The sequence below is a fragment of the Pararge aegeria genome, chromosome 2 (genome assembly GCF_905163445.1).
Source record: "Pararge aegeria chromosome 2, ilParAegt1.1, whole genome shotgun sequence".
Taxonomy (NCBI): Eukaryota; Metazoa; Arthropoda; class Insecta; order Lepidoptera; family Nymphalidae; genus Pararge; species Pararge aegeria.
In genome coordinates this window covers 11,598,628-11,617,631 of record NC_053181.1, presented here as the reverse complement: position 1 = coordinate 11,617,631, position 19,004 = coordinate 11,598,628, and the positions used below count along the sequence as shown (strand labels likewise).

The window sequence follows — 19,004 nt, the reverse complement described above, 5'->3', positions numbered from 1 at the left end:
AGAAAATTCGAATCAATTCAGAAAGGCCGAGTGCCTGTATAATTATAAGGTAATTAACTTAGTTTGCTTGTATGAACTGTCGAAGATATAGTGGTATATTTATAACGTAAAAAAATCTTTTTAGTTTTCAACTTTATTTTGATGTGAGGGGAAGCAGTTTTTTGGAATCTTTACCCAAAAATAGTCCCGAGGGGGAAATTCTTTACATTAGGCCTTAGACCCACTGTTATTTTTTTTTTTTTTTTTAGTGTTTAGCTTCTAGAATACCCTATTCTTTGTTATTATAATACATTGACCTATCAGAGTTTGAAATCGTACCTAATCCTGTACAAGCGTATAATAAATAACGATTTACCTAATGCACCGTGATACCAGCAATGATTTAATATGTTCTATCGGATTATTATCCGCAATAGAGTCAGCGTAATTGAAATCCATTGACATGTTTGTTGTGAAAATTTTAGGTATAAATAATTGAATTAACTTGCAATATGCGAAAATGCATTGGATATTGGACATATTTATTATTAAATAGCTTATTTAGGAATACAGGCTAAGATACACTTAACTAAAGACATAGCGACAAGCACTTAGCGTTATAATTACATTATAGTTACGAGTTTAAGTACCTCAGTACCTAGTGTTTGAACAGTAAGTGTTGCCAGTTACGATACACGACTCTAGATCATTTTTTTAATTATAAACTAGATAAGAAAGCACAAAGACATTCAGAGCGCAATTGAGCCCTACGTTTGGAGTAACTGAATGCAATTAAATGAAGGAGGTATTTTAACTAGTTGCAAAGCTGAAGTGGCAATGGACCGAGCACTTAATGAAGATCCATGGACAGAGGAGTCCTAATATCAGACCTTATTTATTACTAGTTGGGAGCCTGTTGCTGAAAGTTGTAATGCTATTACTCATAAGGGTGTCCAAGAAACTTAAATTTTGTTAAAAGAGAAACACTTACTATTAAAACACCATAACGTTAGTTCCAGAGAAATTAAAATCTATACATACAATAAAATGGTAGACTAGCCGTCTCTGAATATTGAAGACTTAAAAAAACTGGGAGACTTAAGAAATAAGCAATAAAAGTAAACATGGAATTCTTGGAATTATTGTCTGTTTGCCTTTATGTCCGAACGTTCAATAACGTAAGGTATATGAGTGTAAGCTATGCGCTCGGTAGGCTATGTTGACGCTGCGATCCTTAGTTGATGCGAGTGAAACCGCAATGAACAACTAGTGCCACATATTACTGCTAAGTAATATCGTAATAGTTAGTTTTTCATTCACTTATTTTTAATTTTATAAACTGCTTTTGCAGTGGTGTGAACTGAATATATTTGTGTCTAATTTTGTCCACGGAACAACTTACTGATATTCTACACGATTCATCAAAAGAAAAAAAGAAATACAAGCACAGCCCTTATTCTTACGTTGGAAAAAAAACATAAAACAATAATTGGTTTTGTTATTTAAATTGCGGTTAACGAAATTATACCAGATACCAACAATAGCTAAAATTAATAGGTATTTACTGAAAAAGGCGTTTCCATTTAATCGCTTTGTTTACGAACACAGTTTCAATATGGCTGACCATAAACCGATATACGAGGGATCAAAATGTAATTTCACTTTCCCATTTTAAGGTAGGTACGTAGCTTTGTTTCGTCGCTCTCTGATTTTACGCCTTTCAATTAACGTGTAATCATACACGCCCGGGAACCCTTTCATTGGACACTAGTAATGAGTTTTCACCCTTCGTCGGACGTTGGACATCGGCAGACAAGCTCGCACCTTATTTGGTCGTTTTGCCGGCACCGACAAACTGGGTACGAGCGACGTTTATTCAGTAAAGGTGGTTTTATTCGCCGGCATTATGCATGTAGCAGGCATGCAATTTGCATGTTGCTAATGGGTAGCGTTGCGAGCGCAAAAACGTGTCTATCTGTGCAATATACGAATTCATATTGGCGATATTATGGTCGTTTATCGTTCTCGCATTGAAATATAAGTAGGTACGAGGGTCATTAATTTGTAAAAGTGGGATTTCGCAGTCGATCTAATCATAGATACCTATCTAGGTTTACCGACCTCTCTTTTGACTATCTCCCTGGTACAAAATTCCAACGTTGTATGATTTTGTGGCATAAATTAAGGAAAAACCGACAAACCCTCTTTCGCATTTATAATATTAGTGGGGATACCAGGTTAGTAGAGTATTATTAGGATAGTAGTATGTCCTCAGTCCTCACCACATGTCGCATACAGAAAGTATGTCTGTTTGTTTGTGGTCTATGTTTTGCTAAACTGCTTGACCAATCTTGATGAAATTTGGCACAAGCAGGATTTTAATCTCAGAAGTCCCACGGTCCCCTGTCGACTGATTTAATAGTGTAGTAAAATCAATCGCAACGAAATTTAGCATAAAGAGCTTGCATTCTGGAAACTAGCTCGTAGTCCGGTAAAAGTTTTTTAAAGACCTTTTTTTTTATTCCAGTGCAAGTTAGCCCTTGTCTTCAATCTCATCTGGTGGTGATCCAGTGATGGTCCAGTCTAAGACGCTAGCGAGCTAACCTGTTAGGTATTATGGCAGTTATATGAAACGAATACCACTAAATAGTTTCTACTCGACATCGTACCAGAGCGCAAAATCGCTAAGCGGCACTATTTGTCGGTAGGGTGATAACGAGCCACGGCCGAAGCCTCCCAAACGAGAGAAAATTCCTAACTATAATTCCCAAATTGCCCCCGCCGGGAATCGAACCCGGGTCCTCAAAATTAAGACCACAGAGTTCATCGCTACGCCATGTAGGTCGTCAATAGGTAGGGGTAGTTGGTGGGAGATTTTTAAAACCTGAATTGAGTGAGATCGCGGGCAATAGCTATATTCTGTATAAACCGCACCTAGGTAAAGGCAAGTTTTCCCCTTGCGCTACCAGCTCACCCTCATTAGTGAAAATGGCGCTCCCTCAGATTCGATATCTGAGACAGAGTAACTTAATTAATACCGCAGCTACATTCCTTTGTTGGGCGCCCGATACTCACTTAGATATTGGTATAACATTTAATACTTGTAAACGGATTCGATAAGAAATAGGACGATAACGATGATTACATCAACTTAGTAGCTAAATATTAATTTGACTGTGAGGTAGTTATAAAATAAAAACGCTCCGGCTGAGTTTGTTGTGGGCCTCTTAATCCAGGGCGAATTCTGAATCCTCGTAGCTTTAGTATTAAGTTTATAAATGAAGCTATAACCATCCTCACAATAATGGTAACATTTATTTATTCATAAGTGTCTGTGATAGGTCCACATAAATAAAACATATTAGAATTCAAATTTTCAATTTGATTCTTCGAAATAGATCATTTCATAATACAAACATTTCCGTTCAGCTTTCATACTGTTATAGTATTTTACTATCAGTTCAAAATAAGTAAACTTAATGCCGATATTAATTTTCAGAAAAACTTGGACTTTCTGTCTGTAAAAATTTTCTAAACGACGATGAAAACTGCATAAAAATCCGTTAAGTTGTTTAGGAGAAGTTTGCGGATAAACAGACAGACGCGGAAAACGACTTTATTTTATACGAGACTCAAACTCTCGCAAGTACTGTATTATTTAATTGATATATGGTAAAATATAGAAAAAACTTTTGTTTTTCGTCGTCTACTGTCTATTTTCATTATTACGAGGTCTTGTTTGTATAAATAGCTGTCAAGTTAAATATTTCTTTTTAAAAATTGAAAACTCGCACCTCATGTCCCCGAGGACGGCAAAATAATTTCTAGTTCATCTGGACTTTCTTTAAAGGATGAAAATAATAAACGGTTTTAATTTTTTTTTTTATTATGAACAAGAAGAATAATTCTGAAAAAATACATGTGTTGCAAATAGTTATAAATTATCGGGTTATTGTAGAGCTTGGAAAAATGCATTCATCAGTCTTTACAATGTATAAATTGACCGACTTTCATATTTCTTTGTCTTACGATATAAGTATATGTTAAAAATAGTGTATACAATATTTCTGAAAAACATTAACTTTTAGCCCGATCACAAAGGAATCGTCACATACTTAATCTACATAGGCATATACGTAACAAATTTGCAATCGGCCGATTTAGAAAATTAAACGGCCATTTTCCTCAAAAGAATTTAATGTATAAATTACACAACTTTAAACCGTTGCTTTGTTATAAATTAATTCAGCCGAACGTGAATCGTAATCGCGTTCTTCGCAGTCTTAAAAATAATTTAATTTAGTCAATTAAATTTATTTATTTCAAGAGATTATTTATGTCATGTACAATGAGTATTAAATGTTATTTTTAACCCTAAACTACATAACAACTTTTATACATGCTATGTACTATCTTATGAAATTTATATTATTATTCGTAAAGAAAAATAAATCTAGTAATACCCGTCCTCAGAACCTATAAGAATTAATCGACCTATAGGGAAATCATCTCAATCTGTATTGAAATTTAAGGCCTGGTCATAAATGCTAAATTAACTGGATAAGTAGATATTACCATTCTGCGAATGCTAATTATTATAATCATGGTAAATAAAAAAACTATTTGGTATACCCAAAAACCGTTCTGGCGTGCATGAGCACTTTTAGCACGAACAAATAAAATTATAAAAAAAAAGATTGGTCAAAGCTACTTAGGAAAATAAATTACTTAGCATTTCTTTTAAAAAGTTTAACGTCTGGATTTAAGCCCAAGGCTTCATCGCCAATTCGGAAAATATTTGGTAAAAGAAAAACAAAAAGCTCATATAATATTTATGACAGTAATTTGGTGACCTTAATGGCCCTCTCTTTTTTATTACCTTGCGATCGTTTTTGTACAAAAAGTGCTTTATAAGGTTTAAAGACAGCTTATGCTGATGTAATTAAATAATAAACTAATTAATATTTACACATTATGTACAATTAATTGCTATCAGTTATCTTGAATGCAGCTGTTTACAAATTACTAATATTGATTATACTCGTATTGGTGCAAGTATGCCAGTGCATAGGATCTTTTTTGTACATTTTATAGTAACTATTTCAACTCTACACTTTAGTAGGTACTTTGCTTTAAATAAACGGTGTAATGTAAAGAGATAGTAACTTTATTATAGTGGTTAGCGTCGAGAGCAATTTTCTAGAAGAATAGCTTGTTTTATAGCTCGGTGCTCATCTCAGCCGCCCCCGGAGGTTTACCGATGTTACTAGTGTGAAACACGGAATCCCCGCTACTGGAAGGGGTTCTCGCTGTATTCAGTTGCTCTGTAACCTGTACCCGGAAAATGATATATGAAACACCTGTATTAAGTTACCGACGAGATTTATTTTTATAAAACAACATATTAATTACAATACATAAAATTAATCACACAAATTAACACGGAATAAATAAAACAAATAATGATAGTTAGTCAAATAGTTAGTGTTAGTTAATAATATAATTATTCTACCGCAACCGCTACCCAAAAACGCATGCACACACAAACACAAACAAAACAAAAAACGTGCCTCCACGAGCAACCGGGAGGGGGTAACAAACCAATGCGTGCAGCTACATCATTCCGCTACTTGTTGCGACACAAATTGCTGAAACCTCGGTGCGACTTTTACTTACTGCGTGCTTTCTATGAGAGGTTTTAGAATAATGTCGAGGGTGTTGTCGTGTCGCAAGTGAGCGTGGTGCGCAAGTCGCGCGTGCGTGCGGGCCACGTTCGCGTTGTAGTCGCGCGACTCCCGCGTAGGTCGCGCGTACCGCCGCGCCAGCGATCCGCTCTCGCCGACCATTATGTTGTTGTTGCTAGCATGTCTCTGTGTATCCCAATCACATATACGCTCATCAAACTACCAGTGCACACCTCACAATATACTTTAAACCAGTATACAAGTTACATATAATGTTTAGAACCAGTAAAAAGGGTAAACTTTAAAGAAGCAGTGATCGATAATGATCCCTTTTGTATTTAAGATAAATTCACCAATAACTATTATCAATCTCAGTTTTCAAGTGAAAGTTTACAAAGAAAGGTATAGAGGTAATAGGAATAAATATTATATAATATGTATACTAATTTATTACAATAATAGTTACAGCCATTCCAATAATTTTTGCTTCCGTCTCTAGGTTTAGAAATTAATTATATAAATTTTGACTTCAAAATACGTAGTTGGAAAGCCCTTTCTAAGCACAGTTTGTATGCAGAAGAAGAACTACAACCATTTAAACACCGCAGCGGGAGGTGACGTGCCTAAACAATAATTCGACTGTTCGTGCGACTTACTCGATAAGTAGGATATACTTACGACAACATGGTTTTAGCGATTAAAGTAATCATAATTTATGCACATATTATGATATTTTTGTAACGATAAAAACAATTTATGCAGTATGCACTGAGTTATGTGCAGTTTTTTGCATTTTAAAGGTGTTGGTACAACATTAAACAAAACCCATATTTTCTTTATTTTTCAGTACTAGTTGTAATACGAAAGCTAAGAGGCCGATTAAGAAGTTATAACGTACAATAATTCGATAACGATCGAAATCTATTGTAATGAGAAACGAAATGTATAAGAAATAATGCCATCGGCGTATACTCGTATGTGCTGAACCGTAAAGAAAATAACTATAGTAATTTCATTAGGTATTAGCTGCCAAACGTCTTTTATATTATGAATCTTTCAAAGTTGGTTTCTTTGAAATATTTATTTGAAATAGTGCTATCGTTTATATTTTTTTCAAGGCTTACTGCAAAGAAACTATATTCCGATTAGCCTGTACAAGTTAAATCTTTAGCGTCTCTGAAATTTCAGCTGCAGATTATTCTAACAACCCTTGTAATTGACGGCCCAAACCAAATATGTTAGAAAAATAAACACCAAAGCAAAAAAATCATCGACGTTTTAAATGCACGGCTACCGCACAATAGAGCCAGTTTTAAATTATATGTATGAGATAGAGAAAGGGGACATGTGACACCGAATGTTTCTTATTAAATTAAGACGTTATTCACGGCAAATATGGATATTAGGTACTTACTGACAATTCCAATATATTTTTTAAATGTTTGGGAAATATATAGGAATGTGCAAGACCATCAAATGTGATGACTTTTATCATTAATTTTGCTGGCATCGTTTGGACCTTCAAAATTACAAGAGCAGTTGGATCGCGGAAGTATGTTAGGAAGCAAAGCGCCCACTCACGAAAAGGGAAAAGCCACCGTCCGCGGGACCCGGGTAGTAGCAGCGAGGCGCGAGGTCGCGCGGGCGACGCGACGTCGCACTGTCGCTGGCGACTGAGAGCAGTGAGCGTTGCGACCCTGATGCGGTTATCCGGCGGCCTGGGACTGCGGGCGGCCGCCGCGTCAGCCCTGCCGCGCCCCCCGCGCCACAACCCGTGCCCCCGCCCGCCCTCCACTGCCTACTCACTGGCACTTGCGAACCGCCTGCGCCGCACTTCGCGCTGTCACTCGACCTGATAATAACGTGTCACAGTCAAGACTCAGAAACCACCGAATGAATGTAGAACATAACCTAGCGTCAAGTTACATTGTATCAAGAAGGCAATTATATTTGTCAAAGTTTTTTAATCTACAAAGAAAATAAAGTAGCTTTGTAATAAATAGTTATCTTCCATTGGATTTATCTTTAAAGAGACCATAGAATTTTTAAAATATTACTAATGAACTCTGTACGAGTATATTCGTTGCCGATTAGGTGATATTCATGACTTTTTATGTACCGTAAAAAACACTACTCAATAAAATTTTATAAAATGATGAAGGTTGGTTACCTCTCGGAAGAATAGGCGTAATCCTGATCAGCACCTAACCCAGAATCTGTATGCTCATGCGAGACTCTTGCGCTGCCCGATATCAGTTCCCCACTTGAACTGTTACTGTTACTATTTGTCACGGGACTGTAAGGGTTGTTGTTGTGTAACGCCGGTGTCACTGTGGTTTTATATCCATTGTTTGTGAGGAAATCGTCGCCTGTTCTCCCGACGGTTTCGTCGAAACTCGGGTAAACCCGCCTAAAAGACGATCATAAAATATGTAAATGTATTGAATTTACAAAATCCAAACTGATACAATATTAAAATGTGGAAACTAAATTTTTAATTGTTGTCATGCAAATATCACACATTAAATGATCAGTCAGTATTTAATCATCTTCATCATACCTTCCATGTTTTTCAATGATTCGGTGCGTGCTGAGAATGCTTGAGTTCGATCTGACAGATCCTTGATTGTGGTTTTCATGGTCACTTTTGTGCGATGAGGAGCTCTTTTCTCGCCTAGCAAGTGATCCGTGATCATTCCTAAGTTAAAAACAAATAAGTTTGAATAATAGCAGGTATAACTTTGTTCATGACCATTCTTTCATCATATCAACCCATAACCGGCCTACTACAAGGCATGAGCCACAATGAGAAGGGTTTCGGCCATAGTCTACCACGCCGGTCCAGTGTGGATAGGTTGTATCCACACGCCTTTCAAAACATTATGGAACACTTTCAGGCATGCTGGTTTCCTCACGATGTTTTCCTTCACAGTTGAAGCGAGTGATATCTTAATTGCTTAAAAGGCACATAACTTAGAGAATAATTTAGAGATGCGTGCTGGGATTCGAACTCGGCCCCCGAAAGTGAAGCCAAAGTCCTGACCATTAGGCTACCACCGCTGCGTTAACATTATTTAAGTTTAATTAACTACTAAGCAAGGTAACCAAACAAATCTATACGGTGTTAATAACATGAACAACCTTTAAAATACAAGGACATCTTGAGAAGATATTGACTTTGTAACGCACAATTGCAAAGTAAAAAAAGGAAAAATTAAGCTTAGATCATTCAGAAAACATCGATCAAAATTATGTCAAGCTTTGAAGTGAATCAAATTTTTTCGTATTCGTAGAATAAAAAGTAAATAGCCAAATAATAACTTCAAGTCACGTACTGTCTATGTTTTGATGACGTCCTGAGTTTGGTATGCCGAGCGTGGCTGGTTTGCACGACGGTATACGGTATTTCTTTAAGCTGTTCCTCTGTCATTCCTGTAGTATCGACTAAAGAGAATTCGAGGTGTTGCTTTAGTTCAGTCGGCAGCCACTTCTTTTCGTTCGGTGAACGTGAACGTGACCTGATGACAGGATATAGTTTCAGTTTAATTGTTAAAATAATAAATTCAAATTATTTTTATTGAAGTCGGCCTACTTTATTACTAATTATAAGCACTTTTGACACGTCAAATATGTCTGTTAGCAGTGACTCTACCACTTCGGAAAGCAAATTCTGCCGAGAAAAGCTGGCATGAAACTCAGAAGTTGCTCTTTTCCAACATCTACATATACAATCATTTTACTATCTTGCGGGAGATGACAGCGAAGCTGGTTGCTTCCATTCTACCTTGTCATTAAGAAATTCATCAAAATAACCTTTTGTTATTAGATGTGTTTTTACACATTTTTTAAATGTATGCATTGGTAGGTCCAGGTTAGTAGGTATGATACCTAAATGGTTAATGGTTAAGACCCTAATTATTGGAGCGAGTTAATAAAACTTTCGAAAATTGATTTCACTATCCACGTTGAAGGTTCAAGATTTAGGCAAGATGTTCACGAACTAATGTAAAACAATTTCTTCTTGGTTTACTCTAAATAATTAATTACGAAGTGTGTTCATTAAAAGCAAGGCCAGACCACGACATCGAGCCCGCATCTGCGGTGGCGTTCATGTTTGACTTGTAATTGGTCCTACGCAGGACGCAAACTTAAAAGACGCTAAGAACGCAGATCGGATGACTTGGTGTGACCTTCGCATAAAACCATTAATAATAGTGAAGGTTTGACATTTATTCCTGACAAACGGTCAAATACAACGGAAAACTTGTGTTTGTTTTGGGAATAAAAATTAAGATAGAGTTTGCGAAAAATATAAACAAAAGTATACCGATGTTTTTTATGCCTTCGGGGTCTATGGGAAGACCGATGAGTTCCAGTCTCTGGTTCCATTTGCGAGCGACGGACATTCGCTACCTGCATTACAAAATCATGTTGTTACAAAGAAAAATAAAGTCCTTATTTTAGAGAAGTAAGAACACGCAAAGCCACTATATTTACTTTATTCAATGGAAGCACTTACTTGCACTCCCCCGCCAGCCGACGTTTGCCTTAATACCTCCTTCCATTGTGACTCGGAATCGACTAACTCGTACTCCCTGAAATATTTAAGTCATTACCGAAAGATATTAATTCCGTGCCCGATATCAATTAAGTTTCGTTTTAGTTACCCCTTTGGACAAATGGAAAAACTTTTATTAAGTCTGTAGAAGTTAAATTACATTTATTTCATTTCTAATTTAGTTTTGGTTACATCGATCTGTTAGGATAGTTTGCCAGTCAATTAAAATTTGCTTGAAAAAAGAAAACCATAGTCATATTTATGTAATAAGTAGCATAAGCTGGGTCAGAATAATTTATTTAAAATGAAAATCGTTGAACAATGCCGGATTTTAGAACGACAACGCTTGTTTCTTAATGGTCTCAAAAAGGTTTTGTGTCAAAGCAAACTTTTACTAAATTGAAGTTTGAAGTGCATTTTGTCAAGGTAAAAAATTAAAATTCTAGATACATAGTAATTCAAAATTTTTACAAACTAACTTAGTGTCAGGTTGTGAGTCGTCTTTCTCTGATCCGGACTCGTGCTTGTGTCTTGAGCGGTGACGTCGATGCCGACGACCTGAACGGCCTGATCCCCGAGACAGTTCACTCTCCGCATCCGACTGCTGCCGCCTTGAGCGATGCCTGTGCCTTTCAATCAAAAAAAACCAAATCTTTTAATTTTGAATTTGACAGCGGTATCAAAATAGGAGTTATGTTGATACAGGAAGAAAGTAAAGACAAACGTATCAAAAAAAGGTATCAACCTTTACAGGCAATGTATACCATATGAGACTGAATCATTATCTGAAGCTCATCTTTCACCGTCAGAAATAAATAGTAAAAATTTTATTAAGTCACAAGACTTAGCTTCATGGGCTTTATGTCTTTATATATCATTTTATGTATAGAAGTATGTATAATTTGCAATTTTGATTAATTTAATTAATTTATACCTGAAATCTATATTTGTTCCATGCACTTTATTAATATTTAATCTAAAACTCATAAATAAGTACATAATATTAATTATTTTACATTACAAACATGTCTAAATGACATGTTTTTATTACAGTTCTTTACAGTAAAAAAGTTTGTGCTACTAAATTAATTTAGTAAATAAAATATCATAAGCTTGTTTTCGAATTTAATTAGTTTTTCTTGATTCACATTTTAAATATTTTTAGTGTATTAGTTTATCTTTCAAGTAAAAATACAATCCTGTTGACATAAATACTTACTCAAGCTATACCAAAAATGATTATCAACAAAAAGATTCAATGGGAAAGAGATATGTATTAATGTTATTGTAGTTTCAAGATTTCTATAAAAAGTCAGTACCCAAAATATATCAATGGAACAGAACAAGCCAAACATTACATCTGCCTCATATATCCACAAAATACCTCATTCAAATAAACCGTTGCAGTTTATTTAATATTGACTTTTATACTTCATTTCTTACTTGCGATTTGATCGGGAATCGTTTGAACTCTGCGAATCCACAGAGGCGGATCGGTGTCGTGGCACAGGCGGCGGTCTATTTGCAGTAGGTGACGCGGAGTAAAGGCCGCGACGCGTGGGAGCCGATCGCGTCGACCGAGGTGATCCTCCGGGCCCGACGGGTGGCTCGCATGTACCCGCTTCCCCACTTATCCTACCAGAAATGAGTTACCTTTTAGCTTGAATTTTATTTGAAATAAAATCGTTGCTGTCATTTTTAATATCACGTCACGAAGATCTGTTGTTTACATTAAACTATTTTGCATTGCGCAGTAGGTACCTATGCTAAATTTACTAAATCTTTATTTAATTAGATTAAGAGCTGAGGCTTAATTTGAATTATAGGTTTTAGTGTATTATAAATTGTTAGTTGTAATTTTCGGTATTTTAAATTGTTTATTGTTTAGTCTTTTTCCAACGTTTTCATTAGATTTATATCGATGTCATTTCCATTCTGTTTTTAAAGATCTAAATGCTGTAATGCTCAGTTATTTTCATGTTATTATTGACGAAAGACACTCTCAAAGCACGTTCTGCTTCGATTTTGGAGCATCCTAAGGGGCTGATGTTGACTTTACAAATTTACGTGAGACTTATTGTTACGAGATCTATAGGTCAAAACATTTTTCAATTACGTAGGGCGCAACAATATGTTATCCGAGTGCTCCAAGTTAAGTGCAATAAGTTTTCTCGTTTTTGTTTTTATACTACTACGATAAATAGTCAGAATCTAATAAATATTCAAACTTTTTGACATATATTTGTACATATTATCCTCTGCTTCACATTAAGATTCATGGTACTATTGCATGAAGCCGAATATTCTGAAAGTATAATGGTAGTATAATCGTGTTAATTCGCTCTACTTAGATTGCTTTTTTGCAATATTCAAACAATATTATTTAAAGTAATAATAATGACCACTCAATTTATGTTATCCCCCAAACTTATTAAATAATAATTATTTAAAGTAATAGACAAAAATATTATTAAATTAAAAATTCTTATTCTTATCATTAGTGAGTAAAGTATGTTACTTTACTGTATGTAAAACTTTCAGCAAATTTGCGAACAATAACCGCTTTATCAACAATGCGAAAATGAGTGAAATTTTGCGGTTTCTTGTAGTGAAAAATCATTACAGAAATAAACACGAATGGGACTTTACAAGCGTGACAAAAAGCAAAGTCCTACTTACGAATTAGGTCGGTGTACTGAGGTAGGTTGTTTCATTTCAGGAGGGCAGTCTTTTATTCTCAAGTCTTCTAACTTTGGCACTGTGACAAAAAATATTTAAGGGTAACTTGAATAAATCATAAATATTTGGATTACATATTTATAATTAATATAAATTTGTACTCTATTAATTTACAGTAGAACAAAAAACCATGTATATAAATAAAGAACAAGCTTTTTACTTTTTTAATTCGTTCATTTCCACCATGTTGGAATTTTCATTGCGACATAATATAAAACTCGGAACGCGAAACAAAGACAAATAGGACCTCCGTCAAAATATCTTCAGTTCTTTGAGAGACTCCAGGGGACAAATGCATACCAACTTTTTAAATTAAAACCTTCCCTTGTTATTGCAAAAAGAAAATTATGTATCTTTTTTGTATAGAGTGACATTTAGTATGAACGTTACTGCGATTAATTTACTTATGTGTATCGTACGCAAATGTAACCTCGTTCCAGGTTACTATATCAATATAATATTTATATGAAGGCCCGCGTTCGATAATCGGCAGGAGCAATTTAGGAATTTATTATTTTTGATTATCTCAGGCCTGCTTTGATGGGACGCTTCGATCGTGGCTAGTTAGAGAATGACGTTCCAAGCAATTTGGCATCCTGTTGCTATGTTGGGTAGAAACCTATTAGGGGTAATTATAGGTTTTATATTACTGCCAGTTCCCTTACAGGAATAGTATGCTATATAATAACTATTGTTAACTGTGTAATAACTAACCACCAATTTAAGGTTAACCCTGTTATCTCACTTAACTTGTAGTGGAAGAAATAAAAAGACATCGTAAAGCAAGTGTTGAGTGAAAAATAATAAAAAAATACCGTCGTGTAATGAAGAGTAGGATGTGTGTGGACGGGCGATACGCCGAGAGGGCGTCCGTGTGAAGGCAGGTGGAGGTCGCGGGCGGGAGTTCCGGCCGCTGGAGACAAAACGTACATTTTATACAAAACGTTTAAAATCCTACAATAGTTTTTCTAATTTTGTTTCTGCGGCATGTGGGTGCAATTGATACGTTTAGGTGTAACCTAGTTCTTCTAGAAATGATAATTTATTTTAATAGAATATTACGTAATTAACTAATTTAGTCGTGTAAGTTAGTCGTGTGTGTTAATTGCTTGCTTGCTTGCTAGTTATACTTAATACTCAGCATCATCAACTACCAACTATGATTGGGGATGGGCTTCTCTCTGTTATATAGAGCGTAGACTCACCAAGATGTTCTAATGCGGATTGGATCATTGAACTTATAAGGTTTAACATCTTTTACGAGTTAAGTATGGAGGTGAGTTAAACAAGCTAAAATTGTACCTCCAATGCACGTCACCCATTCCTTTGCTGATTTAGCTCAATGATGATGTTTTTGCTATATTGCAACTACACGCGACAGAGGCTTCAAGACCTTTACTTTTAGTTTTTTGTAAAAAATCAAATACATTTTAAGTTTTACAGAAAACGAAAATATTTCCTACACTTTCACTAGGCGAACGATGTAACTTTTTTTTGTTTAAGTTCAGTCCGCAGATAACTTGGCTTTCTTTTTGTTGCACAAACGTACAAAGACTATTCAAAAGTTGGGCTTAATGCTTAACACCACCAGTTTGAGGATTTCTACCTGTTTCTTATTCTTGAACCTAATGCAAAAATATCAGCTGCAGCTGGAGAGGTCTGTTGTAAGCGAAAGAATGTATGGTGATCAGAGCAGCAACGCCACAAGTGACGGCAGGCGGCCCTCGTCGGCGACTCGAAACCATAAGTAGAAGTGTCGTTCTGAAACAAATATCAAGGGCTAAACCACAAAACTTATTCACAAGCTCTTTAACTCACTTAATTCAATTCGTAGTCAGTTCAAAACTTTGCGTCTGGTAATGCTTCCACTAATTAAAGTTACATTTCGTTGTTCATTTTACTCCACTTGTGAGAATTTCATAAAACCCTTCCAGGGGCTTAACGTTCCCACAGAAAACGCTCAACTAAAAGCCAAACTAATGAATAGAAAACTAATATAACCTACTGTGGATCTATTTCGAATGCGCGAAAATCACGTAGCTACGTAAATGAGTTTGGCTCTTATATCATTCTCCTAGAACTATGTAATTTGATATCTGTTTCTTTTTTTTATAATAAGTAATTCTTACTTTATCATATTAAAATTTTAGTTACAATAATATATTAGATTATCGAGTATCGACAGGTTATTTTTATTTAATAAGTTTAACTATTCAAGCTTCACCCTAAATGGTCTAATATTTGGTATCTATAATTAAGCGTCATTTCTCAAAGAAAATAACGCGATTTAACGTAATAAAAAAAACTTAAAAGAAATGGTTGTTTAAAATAAAGAGTTGAACTAAGTGCCATTCATTATTTTTTTTGTTTATATAACTCAACGATGCTCAATCATCTCCAAAAAATATTCGCCCAAGTAACAACGTATCTCAAAATACCTACTGGATATTAATATACATATCTCTAATTACTATCGGGGAAAAAAACATAACATCTCAACTCATTTGCTTCGGGCTTGCGTGTACAATAATAAGAAAAGCAATTTTCCGGCGTCTCCTTTGATCAGTGCTCATTTTGCATGAAGAATGTATTTTAAGGCAATTTCGGGACCCCTCCCCTATTTTTAAGATACATCAAAGGCGCGCAAGTACCGCGGTATCTCCAGGCTGCGAGCGGTAGCTAGTGTTATCAGCATGCGCCCAGAAAGCGGTAAATATGACGGCTCAGTTCCACGAGGCTTATCTGTAATTGCTGTCTACGAATGTCTTTTAAGAAAGCGATGCAAGACGGACTCCATCTCACACAACTATTCAAAGAATTTCTTATCGGTTGAGGCAATCCTTACCAGAAAACGGGGTCAAGTGTTTCGTCCGATTTCCACCTTTTCCGTTTTCTAACTTTTTATATAAATGGAATACTGAGATACTTAGATTGAAGCGCTTTCATTACGAATATCTACGTACTATGATTACATACAATTACAAATATATAATTAAAAATACCACACAGTTTTGTCTGTATACAATGTATTATTCGTGATAGACAAAACTGTGCGGTATTGTAAATTAAATATTTATTGAACTACGAAAAAAAACGGTATCCTAAAATGACTCACTACGTTGTATGTCTGTGCCACCACCATTTCTCTAAATATCGGGTTTAGATACTACGTTTCAAGTGTAAAAATAATGACAATGCTGGTCTCTCATTCTTGTGAAAATCTCAAGTTTTTAGTCAAATACAATAAAGAGATATAGACGTTTTAAAGCGTATTGATTATTGACTGGTCATAACAACCTAATCCAATCCAGCACAAATGATGAGGGGAATCCGAAAACCAATGATTTTAATTTCCATGTTGAATTATACTTAGGAATAGGATGACCATTTTAAAGTATGGTGACTAGATTCAAGTATATCAAATGAGAGGAGTGGGGTATACCTTTTACGAGTATATCGAAGCTTTTATAGCGTAAAATATGATATAGAGCTCATGCAAATATTATAGAAAATTAAAAAAAAAATGATGGTTCAGATTTGCTAATTCATTGTGTAAAAATAACTTACGTTTTTATCAGCAACTCGGATCATAAAGTATCTTCCTTTGTAGTAAAGCTTCGAGACGCGCGGCCAATAATAGGTCGCGACTGTATGTTTTCCACGTAGAAGCAACAGGCCACTTGGCGCTAGTCCCAAGAAGTATTCCACGCTGTCTTCGCCCTGCATTAAATAAATCGCTTCTGTTTATTTTACAATATAACAAAGTGTTCATTGTAAACAAGCGACCATTTTCAAAAGCTTACCAAGACAGGATGCAGATCGACGCCGTACATGTCGAGCCATTTAACTTTGTCTAAGTAGCTGAGCTCAGCTTGCGCTGGTGATATACCTCTGTAAAATAGAGAAAATTGGCCTGTGTTAAAGGATTTCTAGGCTATGTAGTGCTAACTAACTCGATCTCAGTTTATTAATACGGGCTATAGCTTATGGTTAGCATAATTATTGATTCGGAATTTATAGACGTAAAGATCTTGCATATCTGCTTAAATTCTATGTAAATCTCGACTGAACTCACGTGAATTATCTTAGTTGTTCCTAAATGTTAAGCTGTAATTAAACTTTTATAAAAGAACTTAAATCTATTTTTGATTTAATTTTCTTTTATATTACTTTTTTGTGGGCATAGGCTTTGCAAAGCTCGCGCTTAGTCCGTCTTGAAGTTTCATAATTAGCAAATTTGTCTTTACTCTAAAGTTAAGCCTGAGCTAAGCATGCTTGACAGATCTCTGTCTAAGTACTCAAAACCTTTAACTTAAGATGATTATACCTAATCCTTAATTTTATTAGGCAGCAGAATTCAGAATGACTAACTGCGAATAATTCCGCTAAAGCGAGGAGCGCTAAGGGTACGAGCGTCGGCGACGGCTCACTTGGCGTTAAGAAGGGACGTACACATAATTTGCATGTAATTGAAGGCTTTGTGACGAGTCAACGGCAACGGTCACAGACTGCATCTTTGCATAGTTAAAAATTTATTCAATTAGGCGAGAGCTGTGGCGCCGTGGGCGTTCGCCCGTGTAACGTAACTGCGATTTAAATGTTATCTTTTAAATAAAAGCGTGTTAAAAAAGATGACAGTAGAGTTTTAATTCTTGGATTTCTTAGAGATGTGAGATGTGGGAGTTAGAGGTCAGGCAGTAACGATAAATATATTAAGTTATGTCCATTGTTAAGTGTACATAAAAATTCAACTGTATAAATACTGTATTACTTTATACTGTAGGTATTTAACCAAAAAAGAAATAATTTTATTATTTCTTTTATTTTATAAGCTTAGGTAATAACTAGTTCTATAAATAACTAGTAACAATTTAGGATCAGAATCAATCATTATATTATATAAAAAAGCACGTGAAGAGAAACTTAGACAAACTTACACATTACACACAACAACACCACGCTTTCGCAGTTATTCAAAATATACCCCAATCGGAAGTTTACCCATAGCTTGAACGGAAGATCGATTTTAAGCAAAACAAGACTCACGTCAGTGTTCTGTGAATATCAGCCGCCCTCGCTTCCAGTTCCGGTGTCTGATGCGCCAGCAGTCTGAACTCAGACACGTACCCTGGCATATGACGGCGAGGATCATAGTCACCCAGTTCCGCTATGTAAAGCATGAAACAAAGATTATAATATAAAAAGGGCGATAGGTTTTCTCTCTTAACGGAACCACTAGATTTGAAGACTAGGTCGAAGTTTCTTATAATAATGACCAATAATGCCACTCTCACGGAAATGTTCATTATAAACAGGCGTAACTATGTGAAAGTCGATGACAAACATAGAACAACATAGTTTTTTAACCGCTAGTCATATAAAATTTGCGATTGCAACCATTTATTGTACACACAAACCAGTAAACTTAGAAAGCACCAGGTCTTTTGGTAACCTATTTCTCAAATTGTCAGTTACTTCAGCAAATTTATTATGCAAAATATTGGCCAAGAACAAAGATGCATTTTCTTTATTCCAAGTTTGTTGATCTCAGTGAGCATGCTAAGTAACATATTAAAACAATGGTTTACATACGAAAATTTTCCAAAAATTCTGAGTGTACAAAATGCAATTTTTGGCCGGCATCATAAAAAATATGTCGGAAAAATAAGTGTGTATATATTTATGTATGTAACCTAAGCTATAATAGTAAAATCACTATCTATTACGTTGAAATATAAAATTTATTTTACATTTCACTTATTCATTTATTGAAATACCAAATAAAACAATGATTTCAAAATCCAAATTAGGTTTAAATTAGTTCGACCTAAAATCATATTCCTTTTGTTTAACTGACAAATTTGTTAAAACATAATAACATTTTCTCTTACTGATAATATACTATTAAAATATTATGCCACAGACATTTCTCAGATACGTGTAATATGTATTCAGCAGTCTGATTATAATGCCGACCCCGTCTTTAACAAATCGTAATTAATTTGGTTAAGGCGGGCGAATACGTGTCCCAAATAAATACGCAG

General features: G+C 35.2%; 1 protein-coding gene across 2 annotated transcripts in view; it reads right to left on the bottom strand.

Annotated features, from left to right (window-relative positions):
* Positions 1–5,025: 5,025 nt before the first annotated feature.
* Positions 5,026–19,004, bottom strand: part of LOC120631249 (band 4.1-like protein 4) — a 70,285-nt gene continuing 56,306 nt past the window's right edge. Inside the window, exons 6-21 of one of the 2 annotated variants that reach the window (XM_039900735.1) lie at positions 18,007–18,127; positions 16,764–16,851; positions 16,528–16,680; positions 14,567–14,721; positions 13,776–13,873; positions 12,901–12,979; positions 11,665–11,856; positions 10,701–10,850; positions 10,183–10,258; positions 9,991–10,076; positions 8,999–9,181; positions 8,224–8,361; positions 7,834–8,073; positions 7,245–7,515; positions 5,656–5,849; positions 5,233–5,310 (exon numbers count right to left, since the gene is read on the bottom strand). In XM_039900735.1, coding sequence (XP_039756669.1) covers positions 5,295–5,310; positions 5,656–5,849; positions 7,245–7,515; positions 7,834–8,073; positions 8,224–8,361; positions 8,999–9,181; positions 9,991–10,076; positions 10,183–10,258; positions 10,701–10,850; positions 11,665–11,856; positions 12,901–12,979; positions 13,776–13,873; positions 14,567–14,721; positions 16,528–16,680; positions 16,764–16,851; positions 18,007–18,127 — 2,240 coding nt within the window. In that variant the 3' untranslated portion in view covers positions 5,233–5,294. Of the gene's footprint in view, positions 5,311–5,655; positions 5,850–7,244; positions 7,516–7,833; positions 8,074–8,223; positions 8,362–8,998; positions 9,182–9,990; positions 10,077–10,182; positions 10,259–10,700; positions 10,851–11,664; positions 11,857–12,900; positions 12,980–13,775; positions 13,874–14,566; positions 14,722–16,527; positions 16,681–16,763; positions 16,852–18,006; positions 18,128–19,004 lie in introns of both variants that reach the window. The other variant, XM_039900742.1, reaches the window with a different exon arrangement.